The sequence below is a fragment of the Dromaius novaehollandiae genome, chromosome 10, assembly GCF_036370855.1.
Source record: "Dromaius novaehollandiae isolate bDroNov1 chromosome 10, bDroNov1.hap1, whole genome shotgun sequence".
Taxonomy (NCBI): Eukaryota; Metazoa; Chordata; class Aves; order Casuariiformes; family Dromaiidae; genus Dromaius; species Dromaius novaehollandiae.
Window position 1 is genome coordinate 11,158,933 of NC_088107.1, and position 14,755 is coordinate 11,173,687.

Genomic DNA, 14,755 nt, shown 5'->3' on the forward strand with positions numbered 1-14,755 from the left:
GAAGGAAAGGTTTTTTTGCAAGGGGTTGCAGTAAAATATGTGTTGATGTTCACAGATATTGCAAAAGACCCGTCCATGACCAGAAGACCATTGCCTGCCAAATTTCAAATCCCTGATCTGTGATCAAGTCCAACAATAGGGGGTGTTAAGACATATTAAAGAAAAGGTTTCAGGAATGTTTTGACAGTGGGAAACAACATGTTTTTCTCTGTCCACGTCCTTGGAATATGCTGAATTGTTTTGGCTGAAAGTTCTCCAAAACACTCAGCACCTGGCATGGAAAGTTTCTGACCCAAGTGTTCAATTTTGCAAAAACTCATTCATATAAGCTGAAATATCAGGCAGTCTTGAGAATGAGGGTTACTAGCTCCATGTACAATGATTTCAAAGAGGGTAAAAGACATGAGGTACCAAGCTGTCACAAAACTGAGCCAGCTGATGGCACTGTACAGAGAACCTCAGAATACCAAGGCACTGAATAACCACCCTGGCAGAAGACCTCTATTTAGATAAATGTGCAAACAGAAATTAGGTTTTTCAATGAAGTATATTTGGGGATGACAACATACAAACATGTGACAGTAAGTGGCCCACGATAAATTACACAGAGCCATAGAAAACAAATACATGAAATGAAGAAATGAGAATAGTTACAAAGCTATCAACTGATTGAAAAGTTTTATGTGAAGCTTTTCGTAAAAATCTAGGAAAGTTAAAGCTTGCAAATATCAAACAGCTTTTGAGAATCAAGTAAGACCAGCCTATGTCAAGTCTATGCCTTCAACTTCATTCTCTGTTAATGTCAGAACCTGCAACCTTCATTCCTGGTATCAGAACCAGAACACTTTCCTACCTTTTCTTGCCAATAACAGTGCAGAAAGCAGACATCAGGGCCCAATCCTGCAATTTTTCCATGTGCACAAAGTGCAGTGAAGTTAATGGGAGTTCCATGCACATAGTACTAGAAACATCAGGCCCATGATATCTCATTTCCCGATGGGACGGTACATTTTACAACCTATTACACTTTCTGTTTGAATATCATTAGTCAAACCTTTAATCATTTTACCAGAATGCTAGAATCTGGCTTGCTGGCCAAAGTCTTACTTACTTTGTCTTTCAAAGGCAATTAAGTGTTAGTGGAAAAAATAAAGAACTTTTGAAATGACAGTTTGTTTCATATTTGCAAAACAGTAAGACTTCTTTCAGTGCTGTTTAATATTAAGATCTAAGAGAAACATTCATTTTTTTCTAAAATCATATAAGAGTTAATAAACCAGAGCAAGTCCTTTATGAGAAATCATTTGCTATCAGTGCCTAAACTTTTTATTAAAAAATAAGAACCAAGAAAACTTGGTGCTTCTATTTTCCCTTATGTTTCCTTTTATCATAATAAAATCTTTGGCTGTTGCTCTCTTTCCCAGTCTTCAATTTGCCTCATTGCACAATAACTTCTCCATCATGCTCACCACCTTACATGCTCCCCCTTGAATACAGATCCGTCATTTGTTGATACTGTGCTTCTCAATGCTCGCTCCGAAAGAGTCCAAATGGACATACAACCACTTGGCAAAATTTTCTTAAGGGAGGCACTTATTGCATTTCCCTTTACTGATACAAAAAAAGCATGGCTTTATTTTCACATTTCATTCACAAAAAGTGTGATGACATGAAAGCACTTCCACATCGTATGTCGAACAACTTAACTCAAAAAAGATTTTGTTTGCCATCATCATACTACCAAGAAAATCGCCAAGACAAAGGTTTTGATTTTAGTAGTGTGAACATACTGTCTTGCTTACATAGATGATAAATTTATTCATATAATCTATCCTACTGCAATGAAAGGTAAAAATCAAATTTGACATAACTGACATCTTTCCCCAAAATAATCTTTGTTCATCTTTAGTTTCAAAATACCTCAAAAGCCATTGAGTTACAACAGAGAAAACTATGAACCATGGGTCTTTTTCATAACCCACTCCAGGCAATGGGAAACCTTCCACCAGGTGAAGTGAGATGTAGCAGCTCTTAACTGTGCCACAACATCACAAGTGAAATTAAATTAATCCTTCCCGGCAATACCTGAAACTGTCACAAAATGACTCTCAAAACCAGACCTTTTACTGCATTATATTTACTCTACTTATATTCTAAAAAGTAATAAATTCTGAGACTTTTGATTTCATTTATCAAGAACTAGCCAGCCAAATTTGCCAAATCAACAAGTTTAGTTTGGGTTGCCTTAGAGCTAAGTAGGGTTTCCCCAGGAATTGTCCTTCTACAGGAGACTCTCTATTGACGTAAAACTGGAATAGACAGTACAATTTCCTTCTGTTCCGGCTCATCTCCACATCAGAAATGGGAATACATACATATGCATGTGTGTGTATATACACATATATAAAATATATGAGACACAGAAATATGACTGCAATGCTACAAAAATATTATTCAGTCATTTCTGCTTCACAAGCACTTGCTTTGTGCTGACCAGAAACTCTTTAGTATTTGTTCTGATGAAGTGAATAAAGAACAGCCTCCTTGAAAACTCTTCTTTAGCTCAGCGCAAATATTTAAGACATTTGCTCAATGTTAGGATGAACAAACACAGAACCTTATAAATTACTGGACTACATCCTCCAAGCTAAGAAAAAGACCTCTAACAAAGTCAAGGCAAAAGCTGACACTGATAGCCATCCAATACATTAAAAAAGAGGCTGATTTTGACTTGTGTAAAATTATTCTGCGACTTTAAGAGATGTTGCCACAAAAATGTTCATATCTTTAATAGGATTACCTTTGTTATATACACATATTAAATCATGGGAATTACGCACACAAACAGTGTAAGATAGCCTAACGTTAAATCCTACAGACCAATATAAGTCATCACATTGTAAGGTAACATGCACTAAGATAACATACACTGCACTTCAAATTACATTTACACTTAAGCATCCTGCAAGCAGTAGCATAATAAACACACGGAAGTATTCATATGAATTGCAGGAAGAATTAAGTATGATTCAACATACAACAGCTCTTTCAAAATCAGGCCACTAGTGAAACCTTGGCATGCTGAACTATAGAAACACTGCTAAAATAGATGCAGCTGTCCAAGACTGGTGCTTCATCCATCTAAAAAATACCTGTTTCCATTTGAACTGAACTTTGAGCATTGACTTTACTCCAAAAGCACCAGTCGTCACCCTTGCATCGTTGGCTGTACAGGAAGGTAAGGGACCCCAAAGGCATCATGCCCATGTGACAAATATTTATGCATATTGTGAGTCCAGAAATAGAGAACAAATTTGAGGGAACTGCTATTCCCACGCGATAAGCAAATAGGACGAATATTATGTGATGACAGGAGCATCACCTGCAAGGGTGGAGAGCACACAAAACCACAGGCTTGGGCCCATTCTCTTCTCATATACTATCTGCTCAAAGAACTGGTTCGGCTGGAGAAACTGGGGCTTCAAAGCAAACAAGTCAGAGGCATGCCTCTACATGACAAATCTGCCCTGGATCAAAGCCCTTAAGGATCCAGTAAAAGGCCCAGTTCTGATACCCTTCCTCTTATATTTTCAATACTATCGAGACCTACACAGCTACTCACAGTAAGATGCTACTTACTTTGAGGAAAAATGGCAGCATCTGAGCCAAACACACAAAAATGAGAAGAGAATATTGTTCCCTTTAAGCCTTGTGTTTTTTGCACCATACAAGTAGTTAACTCGCCTCTGAAGTTCAACTGTCTTAGACACTTTAAAAAAAGAAGCAAAGTTAAGTTGAAAACCAGGCACTTTCAATCACGGGCCACAATTTCCATAAAACCATCTATAAGATGTTTCCATGATTTAAAAACTTTGCTGCAGCATCACATATATTGCAACATGAGGATACCCTCTAAAATAAGATGTATATCTTGATGGTTATTCCTGATAGAATGAATTGAGTTGCTCCACAAAAAATGCATATCTCAAATTCTTTCCTAGCTATACCCTAATGTGTGGTATCCCTCATGGAATTTCAATAGACTAATCTAGCACAGATTTTAGAATAAGTAGCTTTGGAAAACTGCAAACAAGTATATAGTGAAAAGGTCAGACTCTGCAATATGTGTGTTAATATACAAGCAGAAAACATAGTCAAGGATAAATGAACAGAGGATCAATTTGCAACCTACTTTTTTCTGGTGAGAAATGTGCCTTAGCTTGTCCCCTCACAAGCCTGCATGTTGAACCATCTCCTGCACAGATTCCACAGTTGTCTTCCTTGGCATTGCTCCCAAGTTGTCGATCACAGCCTACTGCCTGCCAACATCAACACCACAGTCAGAAGGAGGGCAAAGCTGTAGTAGACATGCTCAGGTTTCTGGAATTTTATTTATTATGTTATCCTTTTGATTTTATGAGCTGGCCTCATTCTTTCAAAGCATATCTTGCTTTTCAAATTTAAACTATATAACATCTTAAAAGCATACTGTGATTTCCATGATTTTAATGATGAACCACAACAACTGATATATTAAGCTATTCAAACATAGGAAATATATGAATCACTTTCTCACTGCATATATGAACATACACTATTGAGCATTATTCTTTACACAGGACAACTGTTTTATTTAGAATTTGTTTTTCATCACCTGTTAAATTATGTTTGAGAAAGGATTAATGCAACGAAATAACCCACATTAAATACTTAGAGGGCACTCCGTCTTCAGCTCCACAGACAAGAATACCTAGGCGGAAATCAGCCTAGTGTCCTGGCTATCAACATTTAATTGACATTGGTGTGGATCTCCTATTTGCTATACACAGTATCAGTTACATATATATTTGTTGATCAGGATTTATAAAACCTGGACAGTTCAATTCTCTGCTTTTGATATTGTTTTTTGTTTTTGAATGCGAGACCTAATCTATAAAACTTTGCAATGATTACTGTAGAAACATCCCAGCCTAATCATTGGCAAAAGTGTTTAGAAAGCAAAGCTTTTGAGAAACTCTCAACTGAAAACTCTCCAAACTGTAAAGAAAAGATGTTGCAGGTTTCCCTTTTTCTTTAAATCAGTCATTCTGCAAGACACATGGGGGTGCGAATGGAAAGCCTTAAGATGAGGAATAGACAACATTGACTAGAAGTGTCTGTCTGCTGAAAGGGAGATAGATATTTGGTCCCACAAAATTTTCCTCTCCATGTTTTGAAGAAGAAATGTGTAGGCGGTATCAAATGCTAAGCAATGTGTTAAAAAACTAATACTCAGCTTCAAGTCTTCTCAAGTTGACCTGTATGCCTCCTACACCTATACTTGCCTAAGAAAGCGCAGCTAATTTGTTACAGTTTTTTTTTTTCCCCCAAGCTCAGAACTGAGAAATGGATAAAAAGCACCGTGGAAACTCACAGCTAAAAGCAGTGCTAGAGCTCTGAAATTGGCCCGTGCTCTGCTCTTCCTATATAAAAATGCTTGGAAGGGGCAGCCGTAGCTGCCAAGATCCGCTGCCTCTGCACTGTGCCAGAACTGACACGCGATCCCCTCGGAGAGCTGGGGATGGAGGCTGCGCATAACAGGCAGGGCTGGGTCTTCCAGGCTCTGAGTAAACACACACACACACAGCACAAATCATGGACAATCACCGCCAAACATGGAAATGAAATCTCTGCAAGTCTCATGTTTCCAGAGAAGAGGCAGTAAAGCAGCCCCATCTCCCACTCCCCATTGCCCTTTTACGCCAGCTGCCCACAGCCTGCGCTCTCCGAAGACGAAGGCTTCATGGAGGGAACTCAATTGCATGAACTATTAGGGTACTTTAGGTGGGAAGCATGCTGCACTGAGTGGCATCTCCCTAATTTTTACCTCTTTAGCTGGGCATTTCACAGCAGGTCGCAGGGAAGCAGGTTTGCCCATTAGCTTTTGTTATGCCAAAATCTCACTTTCCACCTTTCCCTTCTGAAGCCCCATACGTACAATGTCAATCCCCTCTAAAGCAGCCCATGGCACGCACAGCCTGGCAGGCACATACAGCATCCTTTGCGGGAACCGGCAAACACCATAACCAGCAGGAATCCATAGGGTATCAGGAGGGAACACTACCAAGATCACCAGACTCTTCATTTACACCCGCCACTTTCAGAGACTGGATCACCAATGTTGGGAGATCACAGCAGTGTCATCCCAAGACTCATCTCCTGAAGGACGCCTGGGTGAGGGCCCATGTGAAACCTTATTAGACTGTTTGTGATTACAGTCACTCAGTCGACAGCGGCTTACTGCTGAACACAAACAGGCTTGTGCGGCATCACTAATTAAGGAGCTAAAGTAAAATGAATGTTGAGCTGTTTCTGGGAGAAAAAAAAAGTCATGGAAAAAAGAGATCATAAAAGGATGGGAGAATAAGGGGATAAGAAAGGGGTATGGCAGGAAGCAGTGTAAAAAGTAGAAGATGAGCGAATGTGGCCTTCTCGGAATGAAAGCTGGGAATTCAGTGCTAAACTCCATGGTGGATTGTCACAAGGGAACAAAAGTAGTGGTTGAGCTCCGATATTCCTGTCTCCTGACTTACCGGCACCTTCCACACCTCAAAGCATCTAATTGCCAAGAGCAGGCAACTCCAGAACCGGAACAAAGGCAGAAAAACCACCAGAAGTGTTTCCACAGAGACTAGATTCTGCCCTCAAATAACGGCATGAAGTCCTTTGGGAACTGAAGACAGTCCCACCAAAATCAGTGGCCAAATTTCACTGCTTCCAGTGAATTCAGATTTGCCCCATCGCCCTCAGCCTGACTCATGATAAAATGCTGAAGGAAGACTTCTCTTGTTAAAAGAGTGAATAGAATACACTAAGTTCAGCACGGAGAGTTTAATAGTGTCTCCCCTTAGGACCATACGAGATTGCCATTAATGCCATGTAGATCTGGTGCCAGAGAAACGGACAAATCACAACCCTGCAATCGTACAACTATAGATTTACAATCTACAAAAATAGATCTACAAAAAAATCTACAAAATATATCTACAATAATATGTCTACAAAAGTAGCTTTACAATTATAGATTGCCAGCAGAGTATTTCCTTTCAATATGACACATAATATAAGGATGTGAAGCAAATCTTAATCTAAATACACAGAGAGGCAACTTACTAAAGGGGCTGGATTTACTGAAGAAAACACATTAGCAGCAGGAAATTATTTTATTCCAGCAACTGTGTGGATCTTCACCCAATGCTAACCCAGCAAAGCATTCATTTTAAATAGAAATAATTAGTTTTAACTTAAATGTTTTAATGATAATTAAATGTTGTTAGTAAAATGTTAATTTGATTTTTAAAAGAAATGATTTAACACACTTGTGTGGAAAATCAGACCAACTTAGAACAGGTTGCTTTTTTTTTTTTTTTTTTTTTCTTTTTTCCTTCACAGAAGTTATGCAGGAACACATATACAATACCAGTGTTGTATTTTAGGATTGGATTCAGGGTTAAAATGTTTTTGTTTTAAGATATTATTTCACTCTAGCTCCAGATTCATCACTGATACACTCAGAAAGCAAAGAAAAGAGCCAAGGAGAAAAAAATAAAGCGCACAAATGACTCAAAACAAGCTTTCTTCCTATTTTATCAATTGGTATTGAGAAATGAATGAAAACAACACTCGAGCAGCAGAAGCTGTCTGCACCCCTGTGTGAATCAGAAAGCAGATATAATTTCAAAGGGCATAATAATTCGGTGCTTGACACATTGGCCTTAGCCTTGACAACTCCCTTTCAGTTCCCCGCTCCATGACCGCTGGAAACTCCCTTCTCCCTTCCGTGCTCCTCCGCTCATACCTGTGACTGCAATTCCCCACCTCACCGAGATGCTGCAAGAGTAAATGTCCTTAAAGATCCTGAAACACTCACATGTGGCAGCAATGGGGACCATACAAGTAGTTGAGAGTTTGTATTCCTCTAGAGTAAGCTTTTAAAAATCTTTATTGCTCCCCAACTGCTTCTCCTGCTCTTATTCACATAAAGACAATGCTAGCACATGGAGGTAAATTGTTAGGACTACTGCAAATATAATCTTTCCCCAGATCCCACAAACACATTGCCATTTTACAGCATAATCTCATTTTCTGAATATTAAGAATATGTTTATTCACTCATCAATTAATTCTCAAAGGGCAAATTAAACTGTACATTGTGATACTCTACGTGAGAAATTGCTGTTTTTATTAGTTTAAGTTATTGTATGTTTGTAGGCTACAGAGCCTGCAAGGCTTGGGTGGGAGGAGGGTGTTGAGCAAGCAGAGGACTTCCAAGCCCAGCCCTTAAAGTCCAACATGATGATAATAAACATACAAAACAGCTGGGCCTTAATACACAGTCACTATGAAAATAAAGTCTTACTACATACAACAAAAATAATACAACTGTGAGAACAAAAGGCACTATTGTGTCCAAAATGGAGTGCGAGGAAAAGGGTAACCAGCACAACAGAATACTTCAGGGGACTGTTTCATGTTTATTACTTATTTTTTTAATAATACACAAACACCCCCAGGAAAACAGGCAGGATAGCTGCTATGGAAGAGACTTGGATATGGGAAAATCCTTACAGCTCCCCTGCCTGCAAAGGTGGCATGTTCAGCTAGATGCCTTCACCCTCTGTGACCTTCCTTCCAAGATCCTGTTTGCAGCAATTATTATGGATATGAGTATCAAGCAATGATATCCTGGGACACAATTTAGAAAATAACACAGATCAGGATCACAGTTTAGGTCTCAAGTTAGTATAGAATTTCAGACTTTAACATTAAGCACCCAAAAATCCTGCAGATTTTGATGGGACTGGTCTCAAATTCAGAGCTAATTCAATAAGTGTTGCTACCCTAGGATCTTTGTGAGTAAACCATACATTAAGAATATGGTATATGTCAAACCTGAGTGCCTAGAGTTAGTCTTTTATATCTCTGTTTGTAAAACCTTAAGTTTTAAAAAAAGTAAAATAACAGGAGTGTTTTTAGACAAGCTGGATCACTGCAGATCTCACCAAAATAACAGGAAGCTGCAAGGTATCGCTTTGGAAATCAGGCCCCCAACACCTGAATGCCACATACAGTATTTTGGCACCAAACATAAATTAAGGTATTAATATTTTAGCCAGTAACTTTATTTGAAAAACAGAGAAGGTATTTCAAGAACCATTTTAAAGAGAGCACCTGTGTATTTGTATGCAAAATTGCAACAAGGATAAGAAAAAGAGAAAAATTTAAAAAAACCCTCAGCTCTACACACCATCTCAGCAAGCCCAAGAGGTCTGATGATTTTCATGATTAAATGTTTGTTCGGGTTAATTTAACCCACATTGCTAGCTGTTTACAGAGCAAAAGGATCAGCTATAAATATTACAGGCAGAAGGGGAGAACATCTGCAGGCTTTTAGGCCATAGTCAAAAATAATTATATTAGGTAATTTTAACATAGACTATATAAATGCAACAAGTGACAATATAAGCTGTATAATGGAAGAATTGGGACCCTTTCACACTTTAAAAATTCAGTCATAAATACCACCATTAAAAAAAACACAAGTACTCTAATGATTAGGTTGCGAGTGAGTTCTCCCGCACAAACTGAGCTGGGAGAATATCGACCAATGAAAAATTAGTGGAAATTTAATATTAAAAAGTTTTGAGGAAGAGGTATATTGCACATTTAATAAATCAACCTTAGGGATTACCCATGACTTCAGATAGGCTGGAATTGTTTTTGAAAAATGGTGTGATCCACGCCTGCTTTAGGACAGAAGCTGAATATGTTACTTGGCTCTGTTCTTCCAAAGAAAAAAGTAGAACTATGCAAGAGAAAAATATTGTCTTGTCACAAGCAGCTAGAAGTGAAAGCATTTGGTTAGGCAGTGAACAGAGCTGAAATATTCATCTGCTTTAACAGAACTGGAAAGTAGATGCTAGTATGCTAATGCTGTTGTGAAAGACAAAACTGAGGGGTGTTAAATATTTTGTAGCATGCTTAGAATAGTTCATGACGTTCAGAAAGGCAAAGGAAGAGTAAAAGGTCAGAGTATAAAACACAGTAATATAGATGAAAGAGAGATGAAATTGCTGCTGATACATTAGAGATGACTATGGAACATCATAAATATTTTTACAAATACAAATCCAGAAATCACTCAAAAGCTCCCACAGCTCTTCTGTGGCTCTAATTCACTTAGTAGGGTTTCAGCTGAAGAATTAGACTTAAACAAAGAAATGAATATAGCATGTTAATTTTTATTTGTGAAAGTCAACATACAATCTGTCAAATTCAAGGATTTTCCTTTCTTAAACAGATGTTTATAGTTAATTATGATGAGGAGACGGACAGGACTGCAAAGTGGTAGATTTTTTAAGTAAGATTTCAATGCAGCAAAAAGGGACTCCAGTGAAAACCCTGCACACCCCCTCCGGAGCCTCCCCTTAATGAACAAACACGAACACTGCCTAGAGCTGCCTGCGCAGAGCTCAGGGCCGCATCAGGCTTTGAAATTACAACTTTTCCTTGTTAGACCCTTGCTTTGGACCTCCTTAACTTTGTTACTCCCTTTCCTGACCACCCACTCCCATGTGCAGGCACTCTTTGCAAACAGGCGTGACCCCATTTTTTCTGTAATACATTCACTTCAGGGAGGCGAACTGTCAATTACAAAAACGTTTCTGGGATGCTGAAGCCTCAGAATCACATATTGAGAATAGAGAGCCTGAAGACATGCACCCGCGCCAGGGGACAAGAATACTGACGGGAAACGAGTAGAAACACTAGGATTTGTGCATAACAAGCTCCATTTAAGTGCCATTATTACTGTTGTAAGTTTGAAATTATATTCTCCAACCCTTCTCTTTAGAAAAGGGTTTGCCCCCTTCCCTGGTCCTCTGGAGCCAGGGATCCAGGTACAGCCAGGAAAAACAAACTGAGTTCTCCTAATAGAAGTGGCCACAAGCAAATAAATTGCTGCTATTTTTATTTGTGACAGATACATAAATTCTGCGAAACATTCAGATTAAAGTTGTGCCAGTGCCATTCTTTTTCTCTACCTACTGTGTCTTAGACTAAGCTCTTTAGCAGAGGGACTATTTAAATATTCAGCAAACATCCACATTGAAAAAGTTATATATTTAAATATTAGTTTATTATTCTCAACTGATTCTGATTCATTTTTGGTTCACATAGACCCTCATTTATTAGAGCTGTCTAGCGATGCCATTAAAATGATGCTGTAGGTCATTATGCTTGTCAGCGTTCCCTATATAACTGGTGAAGTGGCAGCTCAATGTCAGGGAGTGATGTTCTTTTTTAAAGTGATTGCTTTTAAGAAAATAAAGACAGAAAAATCAATTCAACAGCCTCTCACAATGACACAACTAGCATCCTTCTAGCTGCCTGGCAAACCACACAACGCTTGGAGAAACCCAAATGGAGTCTACGCTGCGTACATTAGTGCTTTTGGGTTTCCATTGGCCTGGCTCTTTCAGAAGATGCATAACTGTGTGTGCTCATGAAAGATACTGCTAATGGCATTTTAATACAGAGGTACAGATGGCTTTTAGTGACATTCATCCAAAGCAGAAGACCAGCAGATAATTTAAAGGAAAATGTCCAATGCAACACAGTGCTTGAAATGTGAAAGAAATACTACATTTTTGCTGAGCAAGGAGCTACAGTGCAACATGCTCAAACGGAGATAATATTGATACTTCTTCACAAGAGAGCAATAGAGTTAATTTACAGGGGATCATTTCCTTCAAGGCCTGACCAGTCTCCAATTATCCTAGTATGTGTTGCCCAGTAGTTTTCATTTTAAAATATTCCTATAATAGAACTGTTGCTGGCCAATCTTAGTAAATGAATCCTGTGTTAGCTGGGCCACTGATCTGCTCAAAGACAGCAAATCCTGTGTGGACTAGATGGCATTTGTTTCCACTTCCTATGAAATTTGTCAAGATGTGACAAATGTTGAATGAAAGTAGCTATTACCCCAAACAGATCCAATGAAGTGATGTGACTGCCCTGCCCTGCCACCAGGACAGCAGTTCTCATAACCAATCTATTTATGTCAGCCCTACAAGAGATCAGAATTAAGATTAAAATGGAACTAAGAAAAACAGCCACATACTTTCAAAGGTTGTCAGCACTGTACAAAATACAAGATATCCTCAGAACTATTTCTGGCAAAAGTATCTCCTCCAAGTCTTGTGACTTGACTTAGAAGGGACACATGTTTTATTTCAACGTTTGCTAGTAAAAGAAAACAAGAAAATTGTGAAAAATCCTTTCATGCTCACTGAGATAAATTTCGATTGCCATTTATTAGAATCACCCTGAACAGGGAAAATTAAAATTCTCAGCATCTTGGACAGGGAAAAGGGATTTCTATTTCTGCAAATACAGACACACCCACACATGCACAAAATCCCAAACACAGAAATACTAAAAGCTGTATTAGCATGTGCTATCACAGTACACGGTTCTTTTTGCATCAATGTCAGCTATTTGTTGCATTTTCTCCTGCCCTACTTGTCTTACCAGAGTCACGATACAGGCCGATGTTAGGGATGTCAGCATCTACACAACAAACACTGAATTTTAAATAGGGCTATGGAAATTTATGGTAATAAAAACACAAGTATTAAGTCTACCATGAGAAAGTTATGCTGCATCTTATTCAATATTTCCCATGCATCTTTGCGCTGTAAAACCCAGGGGCTGTCATTCAAAGCCCATCTAGCCATTTACTTTGTAATCTATGCTCACATCCGCTGCTTTGTGATAACTGCAGCTTGCAGTTTATTCCTACGCAGATAAAATATGACCATGTAGAGAATATAAAGAAAAGACTCCCACTGCCTCTTTCCCACGCTTATAATCTGCAAGTAATTGATTCTGACAAAAAGAGGGAGAGATACCAGGATTTCCCTACAATTATAAAAGTCACTTCCCATCGTTTTTGAAGGAGAAAACCTCCGCTAGCAAACCCGTAGTGTGTTACATTAGATTTCAGCAACATTTTCAATTTCTGGTTGATTCTTGTTGAATATTTACCTTGGACTGAGCCACAGTTTTGTCCTCACACAGACCTCTCCCAGATACCACGCTGCCTGGTTATACCTAAGCTCAGCCTAACGCAGCACAAGGTGTCACGTCCCTGCAGCCGAGCCAGCGCAGGTCAGCAGCAGCAAGACAAGCTGATATGGGCTTCAGCATATGTTAATAAAGAGAATACACCTCTTCAGGGACCTCGTATGTACGCTGCTTAACAGCTGTCCCAACCCACCACTTCACGGCCACAGGAAGCAGCTATCCCAGTTGTCCGGCTGAACTGGTATTACTGGCAGTAAGAGCAAGACCTTTTCCTCTGTGTATGTTCAGTTGTACATTCATGAGAAAGCAGGGAGTAAAGCCAGCAAAGGGAGTCAAAACGTAAAGCTCAGTGAGCAGAGGCATAAAGTCAGAATGACGGGCACGAGGAGACATGACATGATGTTTCAATTCCCCAGACACCAATACAGAGGAAAAGAATGTAAGGCAATAAAAGAAACAGAAGATAAAAAATACACCGCATAAAATTCATTGCATACTAAAGGGGTCCTAAAAAGACTTTCCACGTATTTCTACGAACATTTTATATCTTGAAGGCAAGAGGCTAAAGAGTGTTCCCCAATTCTGTAAATCCACTTCCATCAAATAAAACCAAGTGTTTCCAAAACATTTACCTCTTACTACAGGATCTATCGCAAGCTAGGCCAGCTGACAGATTACTGGACCACCCAGCAGGGGAGCAAGTACCCCTTCCCGCACAGTTTCCAGTTAAATATACACATACATATATATATATATTTATATTTATATACAGACACACATACATGCACACACAGAGGATAGGACACACATTCCTATTGGGCTTCTAATTTGTGAGAATGCTTTTGAAAAAAAAAATTAATACATGGAATCAGATTACTTTGCCGCTTTTCCGGCTGGGTCCAGCCACGTTTGCCTTGCTAGAGGAAGGTGACGTTGGCACCTGGGGGATCTGAAGGTGACTCGGGCTCTAGTTCAACAAGATACAAGCACAGCTCTTGAATTGCTCTGTGGACTTTATCATTCTTCACAGGGTTTAGTACCTTGCTAAGCTGCAAAGGAAAACCACATGTGTACACATCTAACTAAAACAAAACAAAATTTGGCAGGCAGAATCACTTAGGAAAAAAAAAAGGTGTAGAGATAAGGCGAACTGGAGAGCAGAGAGAATCCACCACTTATCTGACAAGAAGGGATAAGCCTGTAGCTAATAAGAAACCCCTGTGGGTAGTATTTCTCTGCAAGAAACAGTAGCATGGAGAATAACAGCAGATCTGAAGAGAGATGACTGTTTCTGGCAGCAGTGGGCAGCTACAAAATGCAAACAAGGATTTTCAAAGACTTCGACGTCTCACAGTATCATACTGTTACCTGCAGTGAAAGCACTCCCTTGCATTGCCAACAAGACCATCTCGAGCGAACACCTCGCCAAGGGGGGCTGTGACACTGAAGCAGCCCAAGCGGAGCCCTCCCGGTGTGGCTGTGTGAGGGGCTGCCACGGGCGCTGCTGAGCCGCTCGTCTGGGAGCGGGTGGGGGTGCCAGCCGGCCAGGGTGTGGAGGGTGACGCTGCGGGCTTGGGCAGGATGCAGTGACCGGCACTCAGCACAGCCCCATCCTGCAATGGGACTTCTA

The 14,755-nt window shown here is 39.5% G+C and overlaps 1 protein-coding gene across 10 annotated transcripts in view; it reads right to left on the minus strand.

The window, feature by feature from the left end:
• Nucleotides 1-14,755, minus strand: part of ADAMTSL3 (ADAMTS like 3) — a 200,811-nt gene that overhangs the window by 78,770 nt on the left and 107,286 nt on the right. For all 10 annotated transcript variants that reach the window (XM_064517288.1, XM_064517287.1, XM_064517290.1 and 7 more), the window contains one exon: nt 4,193-4,319. In XM_064517288.1, coding sequence (XP_064373358.1) covers nt 4,193-4,319 — 127 coding nt within the window. The remainder of the gene's footprint in view (nt 1-4,192; nt 4,320-14,755) is intronic.